Raw genomic sequence first — 22,449 nt, 5'->3', positions numbered from 1 at the left:
CTACCACAAGGCCAGATAACAGTGGGGAGGGCATACCCATTCAAAGCATTTTAATCCCGACTGGTGGAAATGGCAGTAATGTCTTCTTTATAATTAAAATGTCACTCTGAGATGTTCACCAAATCAAAACTCCTTTCTTTGCCATTACAAGGATCTCTTCATGGTGTTCAGCAGTGTTCTGATCGTCTTGACACACCTGTCACTCTTGTCTATCACTTTAGGAATCACCACATTTATCTTTTTGGTTTTTGTGATATCCTTATACCTTGCCTGTTAAGACCTTCTTAGCTTATCTCTGCTCATGGATGAAGAAACTGAGAAGCAGGTTAATGCCTACATGTGACATATACAGGAAATCCAGCTCAGAGACCTCCTTGCTTCCTCCTACACAAGGTTGCCAGAGCAAGTGTTTCTGTGTCTTCCCCACTGTAGGTAAGTCTCAGTGGAATGAGGGAAAAGGTAGGACGAAAATGTGTACTTCCTTCATTTTCTCTTTGCTTAGTACTTTGACATACATGTTATCTTAGTTATCTAGTGCTGCTATAACAGAAATGCCACAAATGGATGGCTTTAACAAAGAGAAGTTTATTCTCTCACATTCCAGCAGGCTAGAAATCAGAATTCAGGGCGCCGGCTGTAAGGGAAGGCTTTCTCTCTCTGTCGGCTCTGAAGGAAGATCCTTGTCATCAGTCTTGCCTTGGTCTGGGAGCATCTCAGAGCAGGAACCTCAGGCCCAAAGGACGCACTCTGCTCCCACCGCTGCTTTCTTCATGATATGAGGTTCCCATGTTTCTCTGCTTGCTTCTTTCTTTTATATCTCAAAAGAGATTGACTGAAGACACTAATCTTGTAGATCTCATCAATATAAATGCCACTAATCCATCTCATTACATAATAGTGATAGGATTTACAACACATAGGGAAATCACATCAGATGACAAAATGGTAGACAGTTATACAATACTGGGAATCATGACCTAGCCAAGTTGACAGATATTTTGGGGGGGACACAATTCAATCCATGATATATGTGCTGTGTCCAAATTTTTATTTCACTTTTTCCCATAGATTTGGCATTCCCGGATACGTAAAGAGCATTTCTGTGTGCTCATGTTTCCCTTCTTCCTCCTTTTAGAAAGCTGTCATAGCTCTCATTTGTTTTTCTATGAGGTCAAAAATTTGGATGTTTTCCTAGACAACCAGAGTATTAACAAATTCAGCGGCTTCTCACCTCTTTAGTTAAAAAGAAAAAAGCTTAGGCTAATGAAAACAAAAAGCCACACAAATACCAAATTTACTAGCACCATGGGAGTATTCTTCCCACCCCAGAGAGTGTGCTTTACTTCCCGTGGAGTCATCCCTTAGGATCCAACACACCAGTCTTCCTACTTCTACTGGTACATTCATACCTGAGAGAATGCACAAGCGTTACCTTTATAGACCTTTATTCTCATGACAGCCTCTATTTCTTTTAATATACAAGGAGCCAAAGATTTTTCATCCTCTTCAAACATGTCAAATGATATTTATAGCAAGAGTACAATTAATGTTTCCCAAAATATGTATGCACGTGTGTATATACAAATTGTGTTTAAAGGAAATAGAAGTAGTATTGACTTGTTTCTGTCATTGAAGTTGTGTAATTAGTAATTACAAATTATGGAAAAGACTAGTACATTTCATTCATTGAACCAATGTGATTTAAGAGCTATTTATAGGGATCCTCGACAGGACTGGGTCTTGGGATAGGGATCCAGCCTTTGCTAGTGTGACAGGCTGTAAAATAGAAGAAAACAGCAAACTTGGGGGTGCGTTTGTGTGTACCTGTACCTGTGTGTGCATGTGCATATGCGTGGATGAATGCCTGTGCTTACGTGTGTACATTCATGTGTGTGTTTGTGTGTGTGTGTGTGTATGAGTAAGTGATTTGGAGAAGTGAGGGAACATGAAGGATGACTTTACAGAGGTGGTGACTTTTAAGCAGAGTTGTCAAGATAAGTGGGAGTTCACTAGGTGTACAAAAGGAAAATGGCATTCCAAACATGAGGAACAGCTCACATGATGTCGAGAAGATGTGAGGGAGTAGATCAATTCAGACCTATATTTGCTGCAAGGATTAATGGAACCCTGCAGGACTGGGCTTTGTATGACTAATCCTGCAGTCCTCTCCATGTGCTCCACTGAGTCTTTGTGTCTCAGCTGAGCACATTGGAGACTTGCTGGAGAGTGCCCTGTGTCAGATGATCTCGAGGAAGCTCTGATTTGGCTTTCCTGTTACATTTAAGAGCTCAGGGATACTCCATGCAAGAGCTCTGTGATGTCGCCTCTTGAGTGGGAGATGTGGGGTGTCGATGATGGGCCTGGCTCCTGTTTTTCTGGGCAGTGCTGAGTTCTGTTATCCTTCCTTAGGTATGCTGTGCCAGTGGACTGATGCCTGCCTGTCTCATCCCTGTGCAAATGGAAGTTCCTGTACCACTGTGGCCAACCAGTTCTCCTGCAAATGTCTCGCAGGCTTCACAGGGCAGAAGTGTGAGACTGACATTAATGAATGTGACATTCCCGGGCGCTGCCAGCATGGTGGCACCTGCCTCAACCTGCCAGGTTCCTATCAGTGCCAGTGCCCCCAGGGCTTCACAGGGCAGCACTGTGACAGCCCCTATGTGCCCTGCGCCCCCTCCCCCTGTGTCAACGGAGGTACCTGCCGGCAAACTGGTGACTTCACTTTTGAGTGCAACTGCCTACCAGGTAAGGAGCCCCTTGAGTGCCTGGGGTGGGGGAGCATAACACCACAAAGGAGGAGGGTGGTGGGTGTGGACATATTCTTCCCATCAGGGAAAAGGGGAAGTGAGAATTTTGTGTGGGGTGGGTTGCTGGTGAGGGTGGAGTTTTATGGACTCACCGTGGTTCATAAACTGAGCAGGGGGTAATTTAACATGTCAGGATTTATGATGATGAGTGGCTAGGAAATTCTTTATTGTCCTTTTTGAAAAAACAGTGAGAGATAGGAGAGACAACTCTGGGAAAGGAACAGACAAGCCTGTGGAATTGAAAAGAACACAATGAAAGTTAGACATAGAAAATATTTGCATGTGTGATTTATAAAGGATTTTAAACTGAATTGATGATAATACCTAGGTGGTCAGCTGTCCTGTGTGCTTTCACCCCTGACAGAGTAATAGGTTGTCTTCCTATCCATCTATGTGCACCCACCTACCCTTTCATGATTGTCTCTGAACTTCTGGCCTTCGGAACCTTCTCCCATTGTACCCTCACTGACCTTGCGGTAACCCTGCCCCAATTTGAAACTGAAGAAGTTTGAAACTAGGGTATGGGGTCTGTTGGTCAGTGATCGCTTTTTGATAAACTCTGATAGATTATGTGTGAGTGACTACGCAGGATGCAAGTATCTGCGACACTTGACTGATGTAAGTCCCCTACAGTGCACATACAGCCCCAGGATAGAGGGAAACAGAGGAGCAGTGTATGGAAGCTTGGGGCCCCTGTGCCAGTAGAGATGGAGAAAGGAGCAAGCGCAGCCAATTACTTTAACTCCGTATAAAAATGATGAGGAGGCTGAAAACTGAGAATTTTGATTGGGAACAGAACATAAGCAGCTGGAGCAGATGAATTACTAAGCAACAAAGATCTTGTTTTTATACAAATATCCTTAGTACAAAAACAAAAGGAGGAAAACTGTAAGGGAGAATAATGTGCTAAGTAAGCAGAATTGCCTCTACCCACTCTTTTTCAGAGTGGGAATCTTAGATTCTGGTGTTTTAGATGTGGTTCACATATAGTGGGATTGTCAGCTTTATCTTTGGAGAATTAAAGGTCACAGGTTGGTCCTTGGTTTAAATCAAATGGCCATTTATTCATTCCATTCAGTAAAAATTTATTAACTGCTTTGTATGTTCTGGCACTATGCTAGGTGCTTGGGATACAGCAATACCAGATACTGTCCAATAGTAGAAGTGAAAGGTTAATATTATTTAATGACAAGACATAAGAACAAACAATTTAATTGTATGGTTTTCAGTTTCTCTTTCAGTAAAGAACAGATAATGCTGTCATTCTAGATACTAAATAAATGTTTAATGTTACTATCATTCACATTATCTTGTGGGAAGAATAAGAGATATCTTTCTTCGTTCCTTTGTTTGCATTTTAAGGGTTAAAGGCGAAAAAAGAAATGTAAACAATTTCATTTTGCGAATACCCTAATAGCCTAATACCGTAATTGTCCAGTAGTCTAAGTGGCTAGTTAATTGATGTTAGTGTAATTTATTGTTGGAGGCTAAATGTGTTTTTCAGTTTTAAGAAAATTACTTTCAATAGTTGCCTAGAGCAAGGGGTTGATTTGGCAGCAAGATCCTGATGGGAAGTTAGAGAAGTCAATAAAGGAAGGAAGTTTTTAGCTAGGAGAAAGTGATGATTCATTCCCATCGTCTCTGCATTGTTATCCGTTAGCCACGATAAGAACCTTAGGGAATTCTGAGAGTGTGTCCAGGAAAGTATCTGTCAAACCAGAATAGTGTCTCCTCCTTGAGAGAGGAAATAACCAGGGATTCCACAGTCGAGAGGCTGCCAGGGCTAGTGGGACAGAGTGAGGAGATCTTGGCGGTCTCTGACATTCTGCATGTAGTTTAAATCAAAACGTTTATTTACTCACAGATGAAGTGTGTGTGTGTGTGTATATGTGTGTGTGTGTTGGGGGTGAGGGGTGTGACTGGGGAGAAGATTGGAGAGAAAAGAAAACTAACATTTATTTAATGCCTTTTATGGCTCAAGCATTGTGCCAAGTACTTCTGCATCCATTAGGTCATTTCCACAAAAACACTGGGGAGAGGTGTTGTTTTTTGAGATTCTCCAGGTAAAGTAACAGGCTTGGAGATGTTAAGGGATTCACCCAAAGCGGCATAGCCAGGAACCAGGCAGTTTAATTCTGGCACCCTTGCTTTGCGCATCTTCCTGATCTCAGGGCACCTCTCCTCTCCTTCCCAAAGGTGCTTTGAAGATGTGTGGAACTTTTTGTTAAATGTTTTGAGTTCTTTGGGTTAAAAAAAAAAAAATAGATTCACATTATAAGAAAAACCAGATACTCCTGATACTCCTAATTTTAATCAAGTGGTATTTGTTACGTATCGGCCTATGTTCTTTTGTGATGTATTCCATGCAGACGTTTAAGAAAAGTCAACTAGCTCTTGCCTCATGGGGTCCTGTGATCTAAAACAGATGGCATCAGCTCAGACAAATGTATGGAAGAAAATTCAGAAAGAATTCAGAGCAATAGATGATGCAGTAACACCGTGAATAAATGTGTGCACACACAATTTGTAAGATTTTATGTTCATTGTTCTTAAGTCTCAATGGAGTTTGGAAACTATTCACTCTGTTTCCACGTAGGGAAATAGTGCCTGGAAACAATTTTCTTTAAGGAGATCCTTTTCCTGATGCAGTACCATTTTCTTTGGCCCTCCCTCCATTAGTCAAGAGACTAAAATGTTCCTTGAAATATCTCAATGTAAATCACATCCTTATTTGAAGAAAACTATTATTCCATTTCTAAAATTGGGGAAACCAAGTCAGCACGAGGCAAAGTCGCTTGTTAAGGTATTATGCAACTCCCAGTGGCTATTTCCCTCTGTTTCAAGGCTTTGCGCTTCTAATTGAGGCCTATCCTGACCACGCAATTTAAAATTGTAACCTCCCCCTCAACACACAACCTTAATTCCTGACCCTGATCTACATTTTTTTTCTTTTTCTATAGTGCTTATCATCTTCTACTATGTAATTTGCACTATGTAATTTTCTTCATTATGTTGATTGTTTATTTTCTGCCTTTTCCAAATTCTGCCTCGTCTTACACTCTCCAAAATGAAAGTTAGGATCTTTGTCCTTGGGTCATATATACTCCAAGCACCTAAAACAGTGCCTGGTACATAATAAAACAAAACCAAACCCACTGCCCTTGAGTAGATTCCGAATCATAGCGACCCTGTACAACAGAGTAGAACTGCCCCGCAGGGATTCCAAGGCTGTAATCTTTACAGAAGCAGACTGCCACATCTTTCTCCCAAGGAACAGCTGGTGGGCTTGAACTGCTGACTTTTTAGTTAACAGTCAAGCACTTCACCGCTGCACCACCAGGGCTCCTTCTGGTACGTAATAGTCCCACAAATATTTGTTAACTGAGTGACCCTAACATCATGTCATAGTATTGAGAATATAACTTCGGTCTTCTCATTTTTCTCCCTGCAGTCATGCATTTTATACTTAGTTTGGCTTGCTCTTTTCTACCTGTGTAGCCTAAAACTGGATAAGAAGAACTTGAGGGTCTTTTTTCAACTCTGAGAGTTGGTGAACTCCACATAAATTAGTGATTATATTTAAATGGTTAAGTTATAGTTATTCTCCTAGCAAAGGGTGCTATAGTTGCTGTGAGTTGATTTTGTATTTTTTTATTTTATATTATTGTAAGGCTCATGGGGAGGGGATTAAAACTTCAAAAATAATCTTTTGTGACTTAGAAAAAAAGTGTTTTTCCACGGTGAGGAGGAGAAGGGAGGTAGAAAAATTTCAAAAGGGAATGTATAGAATCTAACCAAAGACTTGCATTCCATCTTCTTCTTGGATAAGCAACAGTTAACAGTACAGATCCTTCATGGGCTCCTATTATGTAGCCTTGAGCAGAAGTCCAAGGAGCCCTGGTGGTGCAGTAGTTAAGCACTTGGCTGTTTCCCAAAAGGTCGGTGGTTCGAGCCCACCAGCAGCCACTCCACAGGAGAAAGATGTGGCATTCTGTTTCCATAAAGATTACAGCTTTGGAAACCCTATCGGGCAATTCTATTCTGTTCTATACGGTTGCTGTGAGTCACTATGAATTGACTCGATGGCAACAGGTTTTTTTTTCCTTAAGCAAAAATCCTGAGGAGTGGTACCCAGCCAGAGTAATTTTAACAGAAGAACAAAATAGGGTGTGAAAGCAAATTATGAAATCATTCACTCCCAATATTTTTGAGTTAGGGCCAGATAATGGAGAGAGAGTGAGTTAGGCTGGTTTTGTGTTTGTGGATATTTTAATGAAGTAGCACAAGCAATCAGAAAAGAGTGGGCTGTTTAAATCTACTGGTTGTCTCTCGTCAGTTAGCAGCTGGATTGCCCAGTGCTCAATATACTTTCCCTTTTTCTCCTACATTCCTTTATTCCTCTATGATTTCTTTTAACTTTGTAAAAAGATGTGTTTGATCTGTCCTCCCCAAACAATGAAGGTTTATACTTTATAAACCACCTCTACAATTCCCAGACTGATTATATTTAATATCCCTCTATCACTAAAATAAAGCTCAAGCACATTTTGTGGCTTTTGTGTCTGCTCTGTTTGTTGAGCTTTTGAACTATTAGAAATAATTTCCTCTCGCATTCTCACACTCAGGGGCATGTGACATTCTCTCGGGTATTACATTAATCATATTTTGGCAGGTTTCTCTGGAGTAGATGCAGAAATGATCATACCACTTCCTAGGGTGTCTTATTCTAGCCCTGTGCGTTGGGCCCTAAGTCCAGCTTTATTTGGTGTCACTGAAGGTTCATACTGAACACCCTGTTGTGCATGGTGCTTTTGTCCACACTCTTACCTCAGCTTTCTCTCATCCTCTCCCCCCTCTTCATATAGGACTTAATCCTTTACGATCTGTCAAAGCACTTAGTTCAATGGAATGTCTCCTATATTCCCTACCTTTAAAGGGTTTTAGCACCCTGTGTATACTTCTAGCTCATCACTTATCAAACTGATTGTTTACTTGTTCATCTTCCCCAATAGACATTCTTGTTTTAACTGCCCCCCCCAACACAATGCCTGGCACACACTTGGGACTCAATAAATATTTGACAAATGTGTGAATTGGATGTAATAGACAGAGAATTCCTATACTCTACTTTTTTTTATGACCTGAATTTGTTGTTAGTGAATCCCCTTATTCATTCCTTTGACTTCTTTGGTGGTAAAGTTAGAAAGCAAAGTGGGGTTTGTTATAGAGATTTCAGGGAAGGCAGGTGGGGCAGCAAGCTGAGGAGAGCAGTGGGCCTGGGGCGTGCTTGGAGCATTGACCTACTTAGGGCCCATCCAGAGGATGGAAGGGATGTATCAAGAAAACCAGCTGGACAGGGTTAGGACTGGTTTGCTGTTGTTACAAGCTTCTTTACAGGGGGAAAAAAAAAAGTAGCTTTGTATTATTTTGACTTTGTCTAGTTCCATATATCCCGGGTTTTTCTCCTCTCTCATCGCTTCGAGAAAGCCTGGTGGCACAGTGGTTAAAGCACTCAAATGCCAACCGAAAGGTTGGCAGTTTTAACCCACCAGCCGCTCTGTGGGAGAAAGACATGGTAGTCTGCTTCCGTAAAGACGACAGCCTTGAAAATCCTATGGGAGCAGTTCTACTCTGTGTTACAGGGTCGCTGTGAGTCAGAATTGATGGCAGTGGGTTTAGTTTGGTTTGGTTCATCCCTGCTTACTGACACTTTAACCAGTGGACTTTCTGCCTGGCCTGGTCATGTCCTTTCACATTCCCCTGGCCGCTGTCCCCTCTGCTCCTCTCCACCAAGCTGTCAAACCCTCACACCTCCTGGGGTTTGAAAACAAGAAGATGTAGCTGCTCACTTGGGAGATGCTCTTCTCTATGTGGGATAATGGGTTGAAAAGACTTTTCTGTGCTCCACTCTCACTGTCAAAGGAGCCCTGGTGGTACAGCGGTTAAGCACTCAGCTGCTAACTGAAAATTTGGTGGTTCGAACCCACCAGCCACTCCACAGGAGAAAAATGTGGCAGTCTGCTTCTGTAAAGATTACGGCCTTGGAAACCCTAGGGGGCAGTTCTGCTCTGTCCTACAGGGTCACTATGAGTCGAAATTGGCAGTGAGGTTTTTTTGGACCCTCACTGTCATCATTAATCAGTTAATGGCCTCACTACATGGGCCTATAGTTTTATAGCAGCAGCCTTAAAATGTTTCTTCTAAGTTTAATTCCTCTCCTTTTGGCCTTTTAAGGACATGAATTGGCTTTAAGCAGTAGACTCCTTATACTTCGGCCCTGTGAGCCTCTGTGAATATGCCACACCCGTCCCCACCCACGGGTCCACAGACTTGTCTATTTCCCTTTCTCCTAAAAACTTAAAATATATTTTTAAGAAGTGATTGCACTGTAACTTATTCATATAAACCTTTTCTTTTCCTTTTGGGTAGATTGTTTCTTACAAGAATTTGCTAGTTATTTTAAAAAGAGTTCTGTATCTCTATTTTTAAAACATAAATCCTGTCTTAATATTGCAGGAAAATTGCTTTGACCTGAGTTTTCTCAGATTTGGGAACTTTTGACTTAAAGTCAGCTTTTCAGACCATTCAAAGAAAACCCAGGGGTCCAGTTAGCATACTGCACTAAAAGTGGAGAAATCTGTTTGAGTGCCAACTCCTACCTACTCATCACATCACACCTGGTAAAGCAGAGGGTCAGAGGGTCAGTGAACTAGAGGAAGACCCTCAATGAGATGGGTTGACACAACGGCTGCAACAATGGGCTCAAACATAGCAACAATTGTGAGGATAGTGAGGAACCAGGCAGTGTTTTGTTCTGTTGTACGTGGGGTCACTATGAGTTGGAACTGACTTAATGGCACCTAACAACGGATTTTTAACAACGGCTTACCTACTAGTCATGTAAACTTGAGTGAGTCAGCTACGTGGCCCTCAATTTCCTTATTTTTGTAACATAAAGGGATTAGAATAGATAATCTCTAAAGGATGCTGTGATCCCATTGATATGTAACAATATTTGCTGATATGTGTAGAACAATTACTGTTTTAAATCCTTCCCCTCCCCCCAATATAGCACCTTTATTGAGATGTAATTCACCATGAAGTTCAACCATTTAGAGAGTACAATGTAATGGTTTTTAGCATAATCAGAGTGTTGTGCATCCGTCACCACGATCCATTCTTGAACATTTTCATCACTCCCAAAAGAAATCTTTTACCCATTAGCAGTCATGCCCCATTCTTCCTTCCCTCAACCACTAATCTACTTTGTCTCTATGAATTTGCCAGTTTTGGACATTTCATATAAATGGAGTCATAAAATATGTGTTTTTTTTCATTTAGCATAATGTTTTCAAAGTTTATGCACGTTGTAGCATGTATCTATACTTCATTTCTTTTTATGACTGAATGCTATTCCATTGTAAGGATATACCACATTTTATTTTCCCATTTGTCAATTGATGGACATTTGGGTTGTTTCCACGTTTTGACTATTATGAATAATGCTGCTGTGAACATTCATTTACAGGTTTTTGTGTGGACGTATATTTTCATTTTTCTTAGATGTGTACCTGTGAGTGAAACTGCTGGGTCATGTGGTGACTCTGTGTTTTATTTTTTTGAAGAATTGTGAACCCATTTTCCAAAGTGGCTGTGCTATTGTACATTCCCATCAGCAGTGGCTGAGGACTCCAATTTCTCCACATCCTTACCAACTCTTGTTATTATCTGTCTTTTTTATTATAGCCATTCTAGTGTGTGTGAGGGAAACCTTGGTGCTGTAGTGGTTAAGTGCTATGGCTGTTAACCAAAGGGTTGGCAGTTTGAGTCTGCCAGATTCTCCTTGGAAACTCTGTGGGGCAGTTCTACTCTGTCCTATAGGGTAGCTATGAATAGGGTCTGACTTGACGGCACTGGGTTTGGTTTTTGGTTGGTTAGTGTGTGTGAAGTAGTATCTCACTGTTCATTTGATTTGCATTTCCCTGATGGCTAATGATGTTGAGCATCTTTTCACTGCTTGTTGGCCGTTTGTATATCTTCTTTGAAATGTCTATTCAGATTCTTTGCCCATTTTTAACTAGATTATTTGTCTTTATACTATTGAGTTGTAGGACTTCTTCATATATTGTAGATACAAGTATCTATCAGACATATGATTTGCAAACATTTTTCCCCTTCTCTGGGCTATCTTCACTTTCTTGATGGTATCCTTTGAAGCACAGAGGTTTTTAGTTTTGATGAAGTTCAGTTTATCTGTTTTTTTCTTTTTTTGTTTGTGCTTTGAAGGTCATATCTAAGACTTTGCCTAACCTAAGGTCATGAAGTTTTACACCTATGTTTTCTTCTAAGAGTTTTATAATCTTTACAATTACATTTAGGCCTTTGATCCATTTTGAGTTGATTTTTGTGTATACTGTAAGGAAGGGGCCCAACTCTATTCTTTTGTGTGTGGACATTCAGTTATCTCACCACCATTTATTAAATGGGGTATTTTTTATATCTAACTCATTTAATGTTTGCAACAACCCTATGAAATAAGTCCTGTTAATTCCTCCAATGAAGAAAAGAAAGGTTAAGTGTCTTGCCTGCAGTCACTCAGCTATTACATGTAAGGCTGAGATTTGAACCTAGGCAGTTTGGCCCCAGAGACCATACTTCAAACCACAAATTAACTCTCTCACCTACCTGTCTTCTTACCCTAAACCAAAAAACTCAAACCTGTTGTCATTGAGTCGATTCCCACTCATAGTGACCCTGTAGGATAGAGTAGAACTGCCCCATAGGGTTTCCAAGGAGCAGCTACTAGATTCGAACTGCAGACCTTTTGGTTAGCAGCCATAGTTCTTAACCACTGCGCCACCAGGCCTCCTTTTCCCTACCCATCTACCTACGTATCAGCAGGGAAGAACTACCTAAAAAACAGTATCAGTCATGAAAAGAAAACATTTTATTTTTTATTTGATGTGGTTATGCTGAAATGCTGCTGCTTTCATAATTTATCTGTGGTTGCTGAATTTAGTTGGATCTCCAAAAACCAAACCCACTGCCGTCGAGTCGATTCTGACTAGTTGGATGTAGCACTTGCTAAATAAAATCAGAGTCACAGTCTCTAATTCTTATAGCCTGACTACAGAGGGCTTCCCCCAGTCCCCACACGCCCTACCCAACCACATATAGTCTTAATCTCCAGAGAGATCAAATTAGGGTCTCTTGACCATCACCACTTCTAAACCACACAGATTCTAGCAGTGGTAGGCCAGGAGACTCATTTCTCCCCACATTTGCTGGGCAGGGACCAATTTAAAAGCATATCTTTAATTTTTCTAAAGAGTGCCTCCACTGAAAACTCTAGACGAGGAACACAGATCTCAATTCAAGTTCACGTGCTACTACTTGGTAGATCTGTAGATTAGGTCTTAGTTTCTTTACCAGAATTAATGTTGCGATTAGAAAATTCAACACTTTCTGGTTCATTATTCATAAAGCTTTCATATGATTAAATGTAAGTATGAGTAACATGATAAATTTTTAAAATTCTGAATCTACAAAATTTTCCACGGTCTTTCTCAAGCTTACGTAGTGATTCATCTGCTTGAAGTGAGTAAGTACCTGGAGAAATACAATTCTCTTCAATCATGCTTTCACTTATTCTCATCTTCCATGAGGCAATTTCCTCTGGTGTCTAGGTAATTTTTTTGGCCACTTGGTTTATAATCAGTCACATGACTGCCACTGTGTTCAGAAAAGCCAACCGCGTTCCAGATAACACAGCACATGTAGAACACCCCAGTAGCTTGTGGGAAGGAATGAATAAAGCACGGTGTGGTTGATGTCTGTCCCAAACACCAGACGGTAAATGCCACGAAACCAGGGCCTGTCTCTTTGTACTCTCTGTTACATTCCCAGTGCCTTGTATAAGACTCAATAAATATTTTGAGTGAGATAGAGGAACCTTAAGGGATATTTTGAGGAGGCCAAATACTTAGTTTAGACATATACTGTATTTCAAATAGGAGAATGTTCAGTGAACATTCTCTTGTCCTAAAGCTGGATAGCCTTCTGTTTTATTAGCTAAGGGATTTGGTCGCAAGGAGGAAGAAAGGAAGAAGCCCAGTACATAAATTACAGAGGAACACTTTGTGGGCAGTTAGGGTGGAGTTTGGTGTGCTAGTTTCAATTTTCATAAAAGGGAAAAATGAAGAGGAAGGAAGCAAGGCTATAAATATAGAGAAGAGCAGGAAGAATTTTAAGCGTCGTTAAGGTGAATGGTAATAATGCTACCCCGTTTTCATATAGCTCTTTACTTTTGTATAGCACTTTACTCACAACAATTTATAATGGCCTGTTAAGGTAGGATGGACAGGTGGAATCAACCTCATTTTACAGTAAGAACACCAGTTCAGAGCTTGTGACTTACTCTGTGTTAAATAGCTGGTAGGTGATGCGGTTGGGACTTGACCCATATCTTCAGACTTTAAGTTCAGTGTTCTTCCTATGGCACTCTCCCACCCCTTCCTCACCCCCACTTTAGTTTTGGAAACCTCCTTGAGCATTCATCCTGGAAAAAATTAAAGGAACTTAAATTTAATTAGGTAATATTTTATCTGTTCTTCCCATTAATCTGGGCCTGAAGAAATCTTTAAAAAAACAAACAAAAAAAAAACCCAAAGCCATTGCCATTGAGTTGATTCCCACTCATAGGGACTTACAGGACAGAGTAGGACTGTCTCATAGGGTTTCCAAGGCAGTAATCTTTATGGAAGCAGACTGCCACATCTTCCTCCCAAGGAATGGCTGGTGGGTTCGAACCTACAACTTTTCAGTTAACAGCCTAGCATTTAATCATTTCGCCACCAGGGCTCCTTTAGAGAAATCTAACACCCTGTTTTTTGGAACCAGTGAATATCTGTCCCAAGTAAACATTTATCTTCACTGGAATTTTATCTCATGAAAACACTTTGACGTTTTTGTGAGGTAACTATGAAGGTATGTCATTGATATAATGAGTCACTTTCACTGTCTAGCTATGCTCGAAACCTGAGAAGACAGGGAAAGGGCTTTTTTTTCCCCCCAGTATGGTGAGTCTTGGGTTGAGCAGCTGCTGACTACTGAACTGAAATAATGAATCATGTCTATTCTGATGGCAGTGTCCTTTGGGAGAAGAGCAAGTCACTTCTTCTTTTATGAGAATTCATCAGTACCTTTTGTTCTTCTCTAAAACCAGGTTTTGAAGGGAGCACCTGTGAGCGGAATATTGACGACTGCCCTAACCACAAGTGTCAGAATGGAGGAGTTTGTGTGGATGGGGTCAATACTTACAACTGCCGCTGCCCACCTCAGTGGACTGGTATGTGTGGTGTGGTGGGTCCCCCAGAATGGGGAATGGGTTGGTAACCTGAGGGAGGGTGTTATTGAAGCGGACACCTTTCACAAATTACCTCAGGGCTGCTTTGGGGCCAGTGTATGAACCGAGCAGGATCATTGGGTATGTTTCTATAGTACTAGCCTCACGTGTTCTCATATGTCCACTTGATAAAAGAAATATTTTCACAGCTATTTAGGGGGAGCTGCTCTGAACTTGGCACTACACTAGGTGCTACGGCAGGTACGAGAGAAGAACGTCAGTGACAGACCCTGAGCTTATTATCTGGGAAAAGCAGCACATTGCCCAGAACATAGTAGATGCTCAGTAAATATTTGAGAGGAAAAGGACAAGTTAAATGCCAAAATAAGTTGTACAGACTGCAAAAAGTACAGAGCTTGTTGTTTGTTCATGGGTGAAACTTTGTCCCATCTTATTGTTTTATCCTAGGATTGGGCAAGTACTCTTTATGATCCCATCCTACATAGCTCCTTTTTTATATCCCTTTGAGCACATAGAACAAAAATAGACTTTTCTGCCTCTGACATTAGAAGAGTAATTGCTTAATTTTATAGCCTCTTGGAGATTTCTGAAGTTGGCTTAGGCAGGTTGTTCACTTATTTTTGAAAGTTACGGGATTTTATGCAGATATTTGGTTCCAGTTTCTTTCTGTATCTATCAGAAGTAGAGACAGTTAACAACTGGTTAAGCAATTAATAACTGAGCCTTTTTGAGAGAGATTGGTTGACTTACAGTGGAAACGCAAGAAGCAAGCAAGTTAATGTTACAAGGAAGAGACTTCAGTACCCATGACGGACTATGCCCAGCCAAGAAGTTTTGATGTTGAATTGCAGACGTTACTACCTGATATTCTTTAGTCTCTGAATTGCTTTTCCTTATCTGTAGCATCTAATTATTTAGAGTACTCTAGAGCTGTAGACTATGAATAGAAAAAAAAAAAAAGGAGGGGTTTAAACCTTCAATAATGTGATTTCCTAGAAGGGCACAGTCTTTCTGCTTTTAATCCTCAAACTGTCTTTTTAAATACTTTCCCACCGGGTTTCCCTAGAATTGGACTTCCCCTAGAATTCTTCATGGTGTCTTGATTCTAGGACTTCACTCATATTTTGTCTTCTCTCTAGCTTTTCCCATTTCCGTGGTAGATTTTTCAGAGGCCTTTTTTTTTTTTTTTTTCAACTTAAAAAAAAAAAAAAGTACTGTGAACTGAATTACATGACAGACAATAACTGGAAAGATTTTAATTTCTTTCCTCTTCTTCATGATGCTCACAGCAATATTGGGTGGGACAAGGTATTTCTTAGGAACTTGACCCCATTCTAACCTATCCTTGCCCTGTGAGAGAGCAGCTCTGTGTGGTACTAATTTCTGATGCCAGTGAAGATTAAACAGTGTTGTAATTTTGTTCCTGATTTTTGTCTGATACCACACTCAAGTTTCCTGCTTTGATATTAATTAGGAAGGTCCAAGTTTGGGGAAAATTTTCTCAGCGAAATGCTATTTTACCAAAATTGCTTGCTCTCAATGTTTAATAAATGACTTTTTTCTGTCAAAGTCCAAGTAAAGCGTTTCCTTCTCCATGTGTTTTTATGCTTACCAGAAAGGACAGCAGAGATGATGGCTAACTTAACGGTGGCAATATCTGTTTCTTTTGATCTGCTGTCTGTCATTTAGAGTGACCCTCAGTCTTTGGTTTCCTACCACAGGTTTTCTTCTTCTTTTTCACTCATGCCAGTTCTTTGATTTCTGATGACAAGCCTTGTTGTTTTGCCCTCCCCATCAGCAACAGGATGAAGATTCTTGCTCTGTCTTCTGAAGCCCGTTGTGGCCTCATTCCTGTCTGCTTCTCTGGTTTGTTCTCCTCTGCACCCAACTGCACTTTATGCTCCAGCAATAAGAACTGCTTCCGGTTGTCCTGTATCTACCTTGTGTTGTTTCACATCCTACGTCTTCATTCATACGTTCCTTTTTTCTTTATTTCCTTTCTCCACTCCTCTCCCTGTTTTCCTCACCATTTTTTGCCTGCCTGATTCTGATCAGGTGGTTACCTCCTTCACGAAGCCTTCTTCAACTGCTCTCCAGGCTGGACTGAGTGCCCTCCTTCTGGGCTGCCTGGATATCCTGTGCATCCTTCTGTGATGGTGCTCGTCACAATTGTATTGACCCTTACATGCCTGATATGAGGGAGGAACTGAGTTATTGGGTGACTGCACTGTGGAGGACAGCAGTTACTAGTGCTAAATACTGTGCTAATTTATATGTTTCATTTCATGTTATCTTTACAATAACTGTGTTAAGGGTTGTTGGTAGTTGCCATTGAGCCAGCCGCCAACTCATGGCAACCCCGTACACACTGCAACACAGTACTGCCTGGTCCTGCAGTACCCTTTCTACAGATGATAATGCACATTCAGAAGGGTTAAATCATTTGCCCAAGGTACATAATGGTTGGGGTAGCGTTTGCTTCTAGGTTTGTTGACACTCCAAATCTTGCTCAGATCTGTGCCCTGGGTTCACTCCTAGGGCAGACTCTATAAGCTGTTGTTTTTTGTTTGTTTGTTTTTGTTTTTTAGGATTTGGGGGCTTATGTTACTGACTGGATGTTCAATTTATAATTTTATTATTCTAAGATTTGGTAATTTACTCCTTGTATTTTTCCTTTTAAGAAATTTGCTGGTTACTTTGAGGTTATAAGTTAGTAGTATATGAACGTTTTAATATTCGAACTGGTAATTTTTTCACTATACCTAAGACCCTTAATACAGCTTTGTTCAGAATTCCCTTTATATTTTACAGCTGTAGAGTTAAAGCATGACTTGTTTGGCCCAGCTTTTGACAAAATAGAAAGGGAGAGACTGGAGTAGGCTAGTAGGAGAAGAAATAAAGTAGCCAGCTATCTGAAAAAGAATGGGTGGGATTATATAGCTGAAAAACCTTGGTATTAATTTGAACTAACTGGAGATTTGGAAGTTTGCCACTGTTTTAATGAGAAAGCCTGGTAGATATGATTTTGTTTCATAAGTGTACATACATGGAAGGCTTGGTCTTTTGTAGTAAGTTCTGGACTTTAGATGACCAGAAATTTTTCTTGCTCTAGTTATGGTTTAATATGAGGCAAATAAGTCATCCTATTTTTATTTTTTTCTTTTATTCATAAGGCTTTATTTTCCATCCATGTGTCTAAGTTATCTAGTGCTGCTATAACAGAAATACCACAAATGAGTGGGTTTAACAAAGAAATTTATTTTCTGAAAGTTTAGGAGGCCAGAAGTCCGAATTCAGAGTCCCAGCTCTAGGGGAAGGCTTTCCGTCTCTGTCGGCTCTGGAGGAAGGGCCTTGCCTGTTCAGCTTTTGCTTTATGGTTCCTTGAAGATCTCCTTGTGTCTTGGCATCTGTGTTACCCCACCTCTGCTCCTAGTTTGATTGTTTAATCTCTTTATATCTCAAAAGAGATTGACTCAAGATACACCCTACACTAATTCTGCCTCATTAACATAACAAACACAGCTCATTCCCAAATGGGATTATAACCACAGGCATAGAGGTTAGGATTTACAGCACGTATTTTGGGGGGACACAATTCAATCTGTAACACCATAGAACTAATGTCTCTGTTACTTTACTGGGTATTAGAAGAATAAATGACAGTGTTTTCATTTATTCGTTCTAAGCACTGTAGATCCATGCTGTTCATATGGTCGCTACTAGTCACATATTGCTATTGAGTATCTGAAATGTGGCTGCTTTGAATGTACTATAACTATAAAATACCTGATTTTAAAGACGTGCTATGTAAAATACCTTATTAATAGTGTTTTAAATACTGATTAGATATTAAAATGATAATATTTTGGTACACTGGGGTTATCAAAACATAAAATGAATTTTGTCTGTTTCTTTTTCTTGGGTGGCTACTAAAAAACACATCTGTGGTTCTCATTGTATTTCTGTTAGACAGTACTATAGATGCAAAGGTGTTCTGTAGGTATTATTACCTTGCTGCTGTTGTGTGGGAGCATCTTCTCTGACCCCGGATGGTTGAGGGATATACGTGTTCTGGTGGAGTTCCCCATCAGGTATGTCCAGAACTGTGTTGTAGCCCGACTCAGAGCCATTTTACCTGGCATGGCTGTCCAGAATAGTGTCAGTTTGTGTCTTCAAAAGTTACCACTTTTCTGGACTACCTTAAACTCGGATGGAAAATAGAAAGTGGTGAAGGGAGTGGTGGGTAGATGGTTTGTTTTCTTCTTTATAGGAATCTTGTTTTAGAGATCAGTCTGAATAGCTGGATATTCCTTTTTGGAAATAGAAGTATATCCAAGGATTTGATGAAGGCTGAGCATAAATGTCTTTACTGTACTGTATTTGGCCCTCGGCCATCTTATCAGACAAGTTCTGCTCTAGCAGATAACCATTTTAGGAAAAAGAAAAAGCTTTACAAAGACCGAAATTAATTAGAGCAGTGTAGAGTAATGTTTTGTCTACATATATTATTGTTTGAATTTTCTTTTTAAAGGTTCATTTCCTTCAGAATTAAAGTTGACTCTAAGCTCAACTCAGAAATTCTTCTCTGTGGCTGATTTTGGTTTGGGTTCACTCGTAGGGTAGACGTGATTTATTTTCCTGTGCTTGTTATTCATCCAGAAATGTAATTTCAGCTTGGGCTTGGAATAGTGCTTTGGGACACTAAGCAGAGGTGAGCAGTGGAAGTTAGGTTAACACGAGTCCAATAAAACTGACCACATTTTCTCTCAGCTCTCCTTCATGGAATGATGAGCCTGAAGAGTTTGTTAGAATTCCCACTGCTGTCGCTGTCAGTTGCTCCAGTTTCAGTAAAAAAAAAAAAAAAAATTGTCATGAATCAACAACACATACAGCCAGAGGTGGTGCTTGAGCTCCTTGTGTCTGGGAATGAAATCTTTTCATGGTGGTTTTTATTTTTTTTTTAAGCTGCTTAGTCAATGAGTTTATTGTCTTTATCTGAAAAATCTTCATAGAAAATTGTGGTTTGGTTTAGCTCTCAGCAGCCCACTTCTGAGCTCTGAGGAAGCTTGCCTTCTGAGCTACCCGGTCTTTCTTCTGGGCAAGAGACATTTTGGGACAATTCTACCTCTTCTTTTTAACATTTTTCTTAGGCTTCTTTCCATAAAGTGGATTCTCTGGTATAGCAGCATGTGCTTTCTTGTATATCACCTCCCTCATATCTAGAGTTACATTGTTCTTTGTGTATTGAGAGAATTGTTTCTTGTAAGCATCTTCATCTTCTTCCATTTGGTAATGCATATAATCTGCAATGTTTTGACCCGTGATATATTTCCGATGTACTTCTGCATTGAATTCCTCACTTTCGGAATCATAACCAGGGAATTGTTTGGTACTGTCAAAAAAAAAAAAGTTCTTTTTTTTTTGTCAAGGTTAGACAAGCCTCCATCCACAGCTTCCTTCAAAGCCCCCAAAACTTTATTTTCTGTGGTACTTCTAACAGGGCCTGCGTGCAGATAGCAAGTGTAGGCACCAAGTTGACCATCATTGCTTTCCACATTGTATTCATCTCTGGTTACCCCCAGTTGGCCTTCATAGATCTTGTCCATGCCAAACCTACTGAGAAGCCTGTGGGGCAGCAGCAGGCCAGTACAATATGCCACAGCATAACTTGTCAGGCCAACTTTCACACCATACTTTGGAAGTTCCTGAGCTTAAGCTGCACAGACTATCATATCCCCTTCTATACGGGCATAAGCAATCTGGCAAATGATATCTCTGTTGGTTACGCTATCATCCTGTATTTGGGTGTGTTGTATTTATTTTTATCCTGGATTAGCAGGCATTTCTGAGCATAGAAATCAGTTTTACCTTCTCGTCGTCTTCTGAATTTCACTTGGTATCTCTTGAAGTAGCCTTGTTCTTGACAGCTCTAACAAACCCCATCCTGTGGAACAGAGACCGGCCTCTGTGGCTTTCCACAGACCTGCCAGCCCAGCAGCTCTACGGGGGTGAAAAGTTCTGGTGGTGTTTTTATTTTGAACTAGTTGTCCCTGTTTCAGTCCAGCCTTTAGCTGGTGTTATGGATCGAATTATGTCCCCCAAAAATATGTGTTGTAAATCCTAACCTCTGTGCCTGTGGTTATAATCCCATTTGGAAATGGGTATATTTGTTATGTTAATGAGGCAGGATTAGTGTAGGGTGTATCTCAAATCAATCTCTTTTGAGATATAAAAGAGATTAAGCAAGCTAAGAAATAGATGAGGGAAGAGAGATGCCAAGCCACATAAAGATTGTTCAAAAGCAGAACCTCAGAAGAGACAAGGACCTTCCTCCAAACGGACAGAGAGAGAAAGCCTACCCCTTGAGCTGGCACCCTGAATTCAGACTTCTGGCCTTCTAAACTGTGAGAAAATAAATCTCTGTTTGTTAAAGCCACCCATTTGTGGTATTTCTGTTACAGCACCACTAGATAACTAAGAGAGTTGGTGACAACGTATTCTTGAGGATGAGGCTTTTCTTACAACCACTTTTCTGTGTTTTTAAGACTATTGGGATGTAGCCTTTTGGCTTACAATGGAAACTGTTTATATCTGGGGATGCAAAAGTATTCTTACTTATGTTCTGCAAGGGGAAATGAGAAAATGCATCTTACTTTTCAATTTCTCTGCTGTCAGCTTAATTGCATGGACTCCATAATAGGCCTATTCTCTGGAATTCTGTTTCCCTAACCCAGTTTCCAATTTGCTGTCAGTTGGGCAGACAGCCAGAGTGCTAACCTGAAGCACCGTCATCCCAGAGATCCCAGAGCTGATAAGTGGCTGTGTTGGTGGGAACAGGGGTAAGTGGATAGAATAGCCTGAAAAATGCAGAAGGTGAGACTGAGGGCCTTTCCTGCCCTTGTGGTCCATAACTCAGTGTCTAGCTTTGGCTACATTCCAAGCAAGATCTGGTTTAATGTCATGACTTTTCAAGCCCCCAAGAAATAATTATAAGTAGTTTCAATAACAGATATTTATTGAACAACTGTTACATCCAACATACTATCTGTAATGCTAGATGCTATAAGAGATACAAAGAAGAAAAATATTAATTCCTGCCTTTGAAGGAAGAAATATTAGGAAGAAATAAAGTCTACACATAACCCCAATAGGATGTAGAAAGTATGAATGAAGTGAGTTTGAAAGAAGCATGAATAAGAATTGGGGACCATCTAAGTACTTGATGGGATGAGGTGGGAGATGGAGAAGAGTTGGCTTTTATTTTGAATGTGAGTAACAGGAGATGGTGGGGATTATTGACAGAGATAGAGAAGTAGGGTAGAGATGATGGTGAGTTTGAAGTGAGTTTTCCAAGTGAAAAATATGAAGCAGTAAAATTCAGGTGCTCAGAATAGAGATAGGGGCAAGAGATTCAGATTTTGAGTCTTCTTCAGCTGCCATGGGAATGTATCAAGTTGGTAAGAGAAAGTATGTGGGCTGAGAAGAACAGAGGGTTTAGGCTTGAATTGTGAGAAATGTCCACAAGTAAGAGAATGTACCCAAAGATGAAGATCCAAAGAATGAAGCCCGTGAAAGGAGATGTATGAGAGGTGGCAAAAGAAAAAAAAAGAGCTCTGCTTTATAGTGTCACAGAGTCAGAGGGATGCATTTTAAGGTTGTGCCCTTTACTCAACTGTACATGCATGTCTCTGTTGTAGCACCTATAGTAAATTTTGCTGCTCTTACTGGTTTATATGCTTAGCTTGCCCAAGAGGCTTATCTTCAGCTTCTTGAGGATCAGAACATTGTCATACTTATTTTGGCATTCCCAGGACTATTTTAACAAAAGATGGTTATTGAGTGAATGACAGTCAAGAGACTCCAATGATAAGAATGAGACCCATGAAAAGTTAATCAGAAATTTGGAGGTCATTAGAAATTTTCTAAAATGTAGTTCCAGTACAAAGGAGGGAAGGAAGCCAGATTGCAGGGGGTTAAAGAGAAAAGTGGGTTTTGAGGAAGGGGAAGAGTGCCTGAGTGGTGATCATTTGTTCAAGATTTAGCACAGCTAAAATAAGAAGAGCGATGCAGGTCAGTAGCTATAGAGGACAGAAGCTTCATTCATATGACTAACCAAAGAGTCTTGGCCAGGCTAAGAGTTAAGGTTGCATGAAGCAGATTGGCTAATAAACTGGGTTATTTGGGAAGGGTTTACTTTTAAAAATTTTGATGGGGAATAAATTAGTCATAATGGTTGATAGGAATGGAGAAGAATGGGGAAATTATAGCCTGAGAGTG

The 22,449-nt window shown here is 40.4% G+C and overlaps 1 protein-coding gene and 1 pseudogene across 1 annotated transcript in view; one reads left to right on the top strand and one right to left on the bottom strand.

Moving 5' to 3' along the window:
* NOTCH2 (notch receptor 2) overlaps positions 1 to 22,449 on the top strand; it is a 175,319-nt gene that overhangs the window by 83,990 nt on the left and 68,880 nt on the right. The window contains exons 4-5 of the mRNA XM_049879949.1: positions 2,410 to 2,745; positions 14,032 to 14,154. Coding sequence (XP_049735906.1) covers positions 2,410 to 2,745; positions 14,032 to 14,154 — 459 coding nt within the window. The remainder of the gene's footprint in view (positions 1 to 2,409; positions 2,746 to 14,031; positions 14,155 to 22,449) is intronic.
* LOC126073348 (60S ribosomal protein L5-like) lies at positions 19,201 to 20,127 on the bottom strand (annotated as a pseudogene).

This window comes from Elephas maximus, chromosome 3 (genome assembly GCF_024166365.1).
Source record: "Elephas maximus indicus isolate mEleMax1 chromosome 3, mEleMax1 primary haplotype, whole genome shotgun sequence".
In the NCBI taxonomy this organism is placed as follows: Eukaryota; Metazoa; Chordata; class Mammalia; order Proboscidea; family Elephantidae; genus Elephas; species Elephas maximus.
This window is presented reverse-complemented; position numbering and strand designations above follow the sequence as displayed.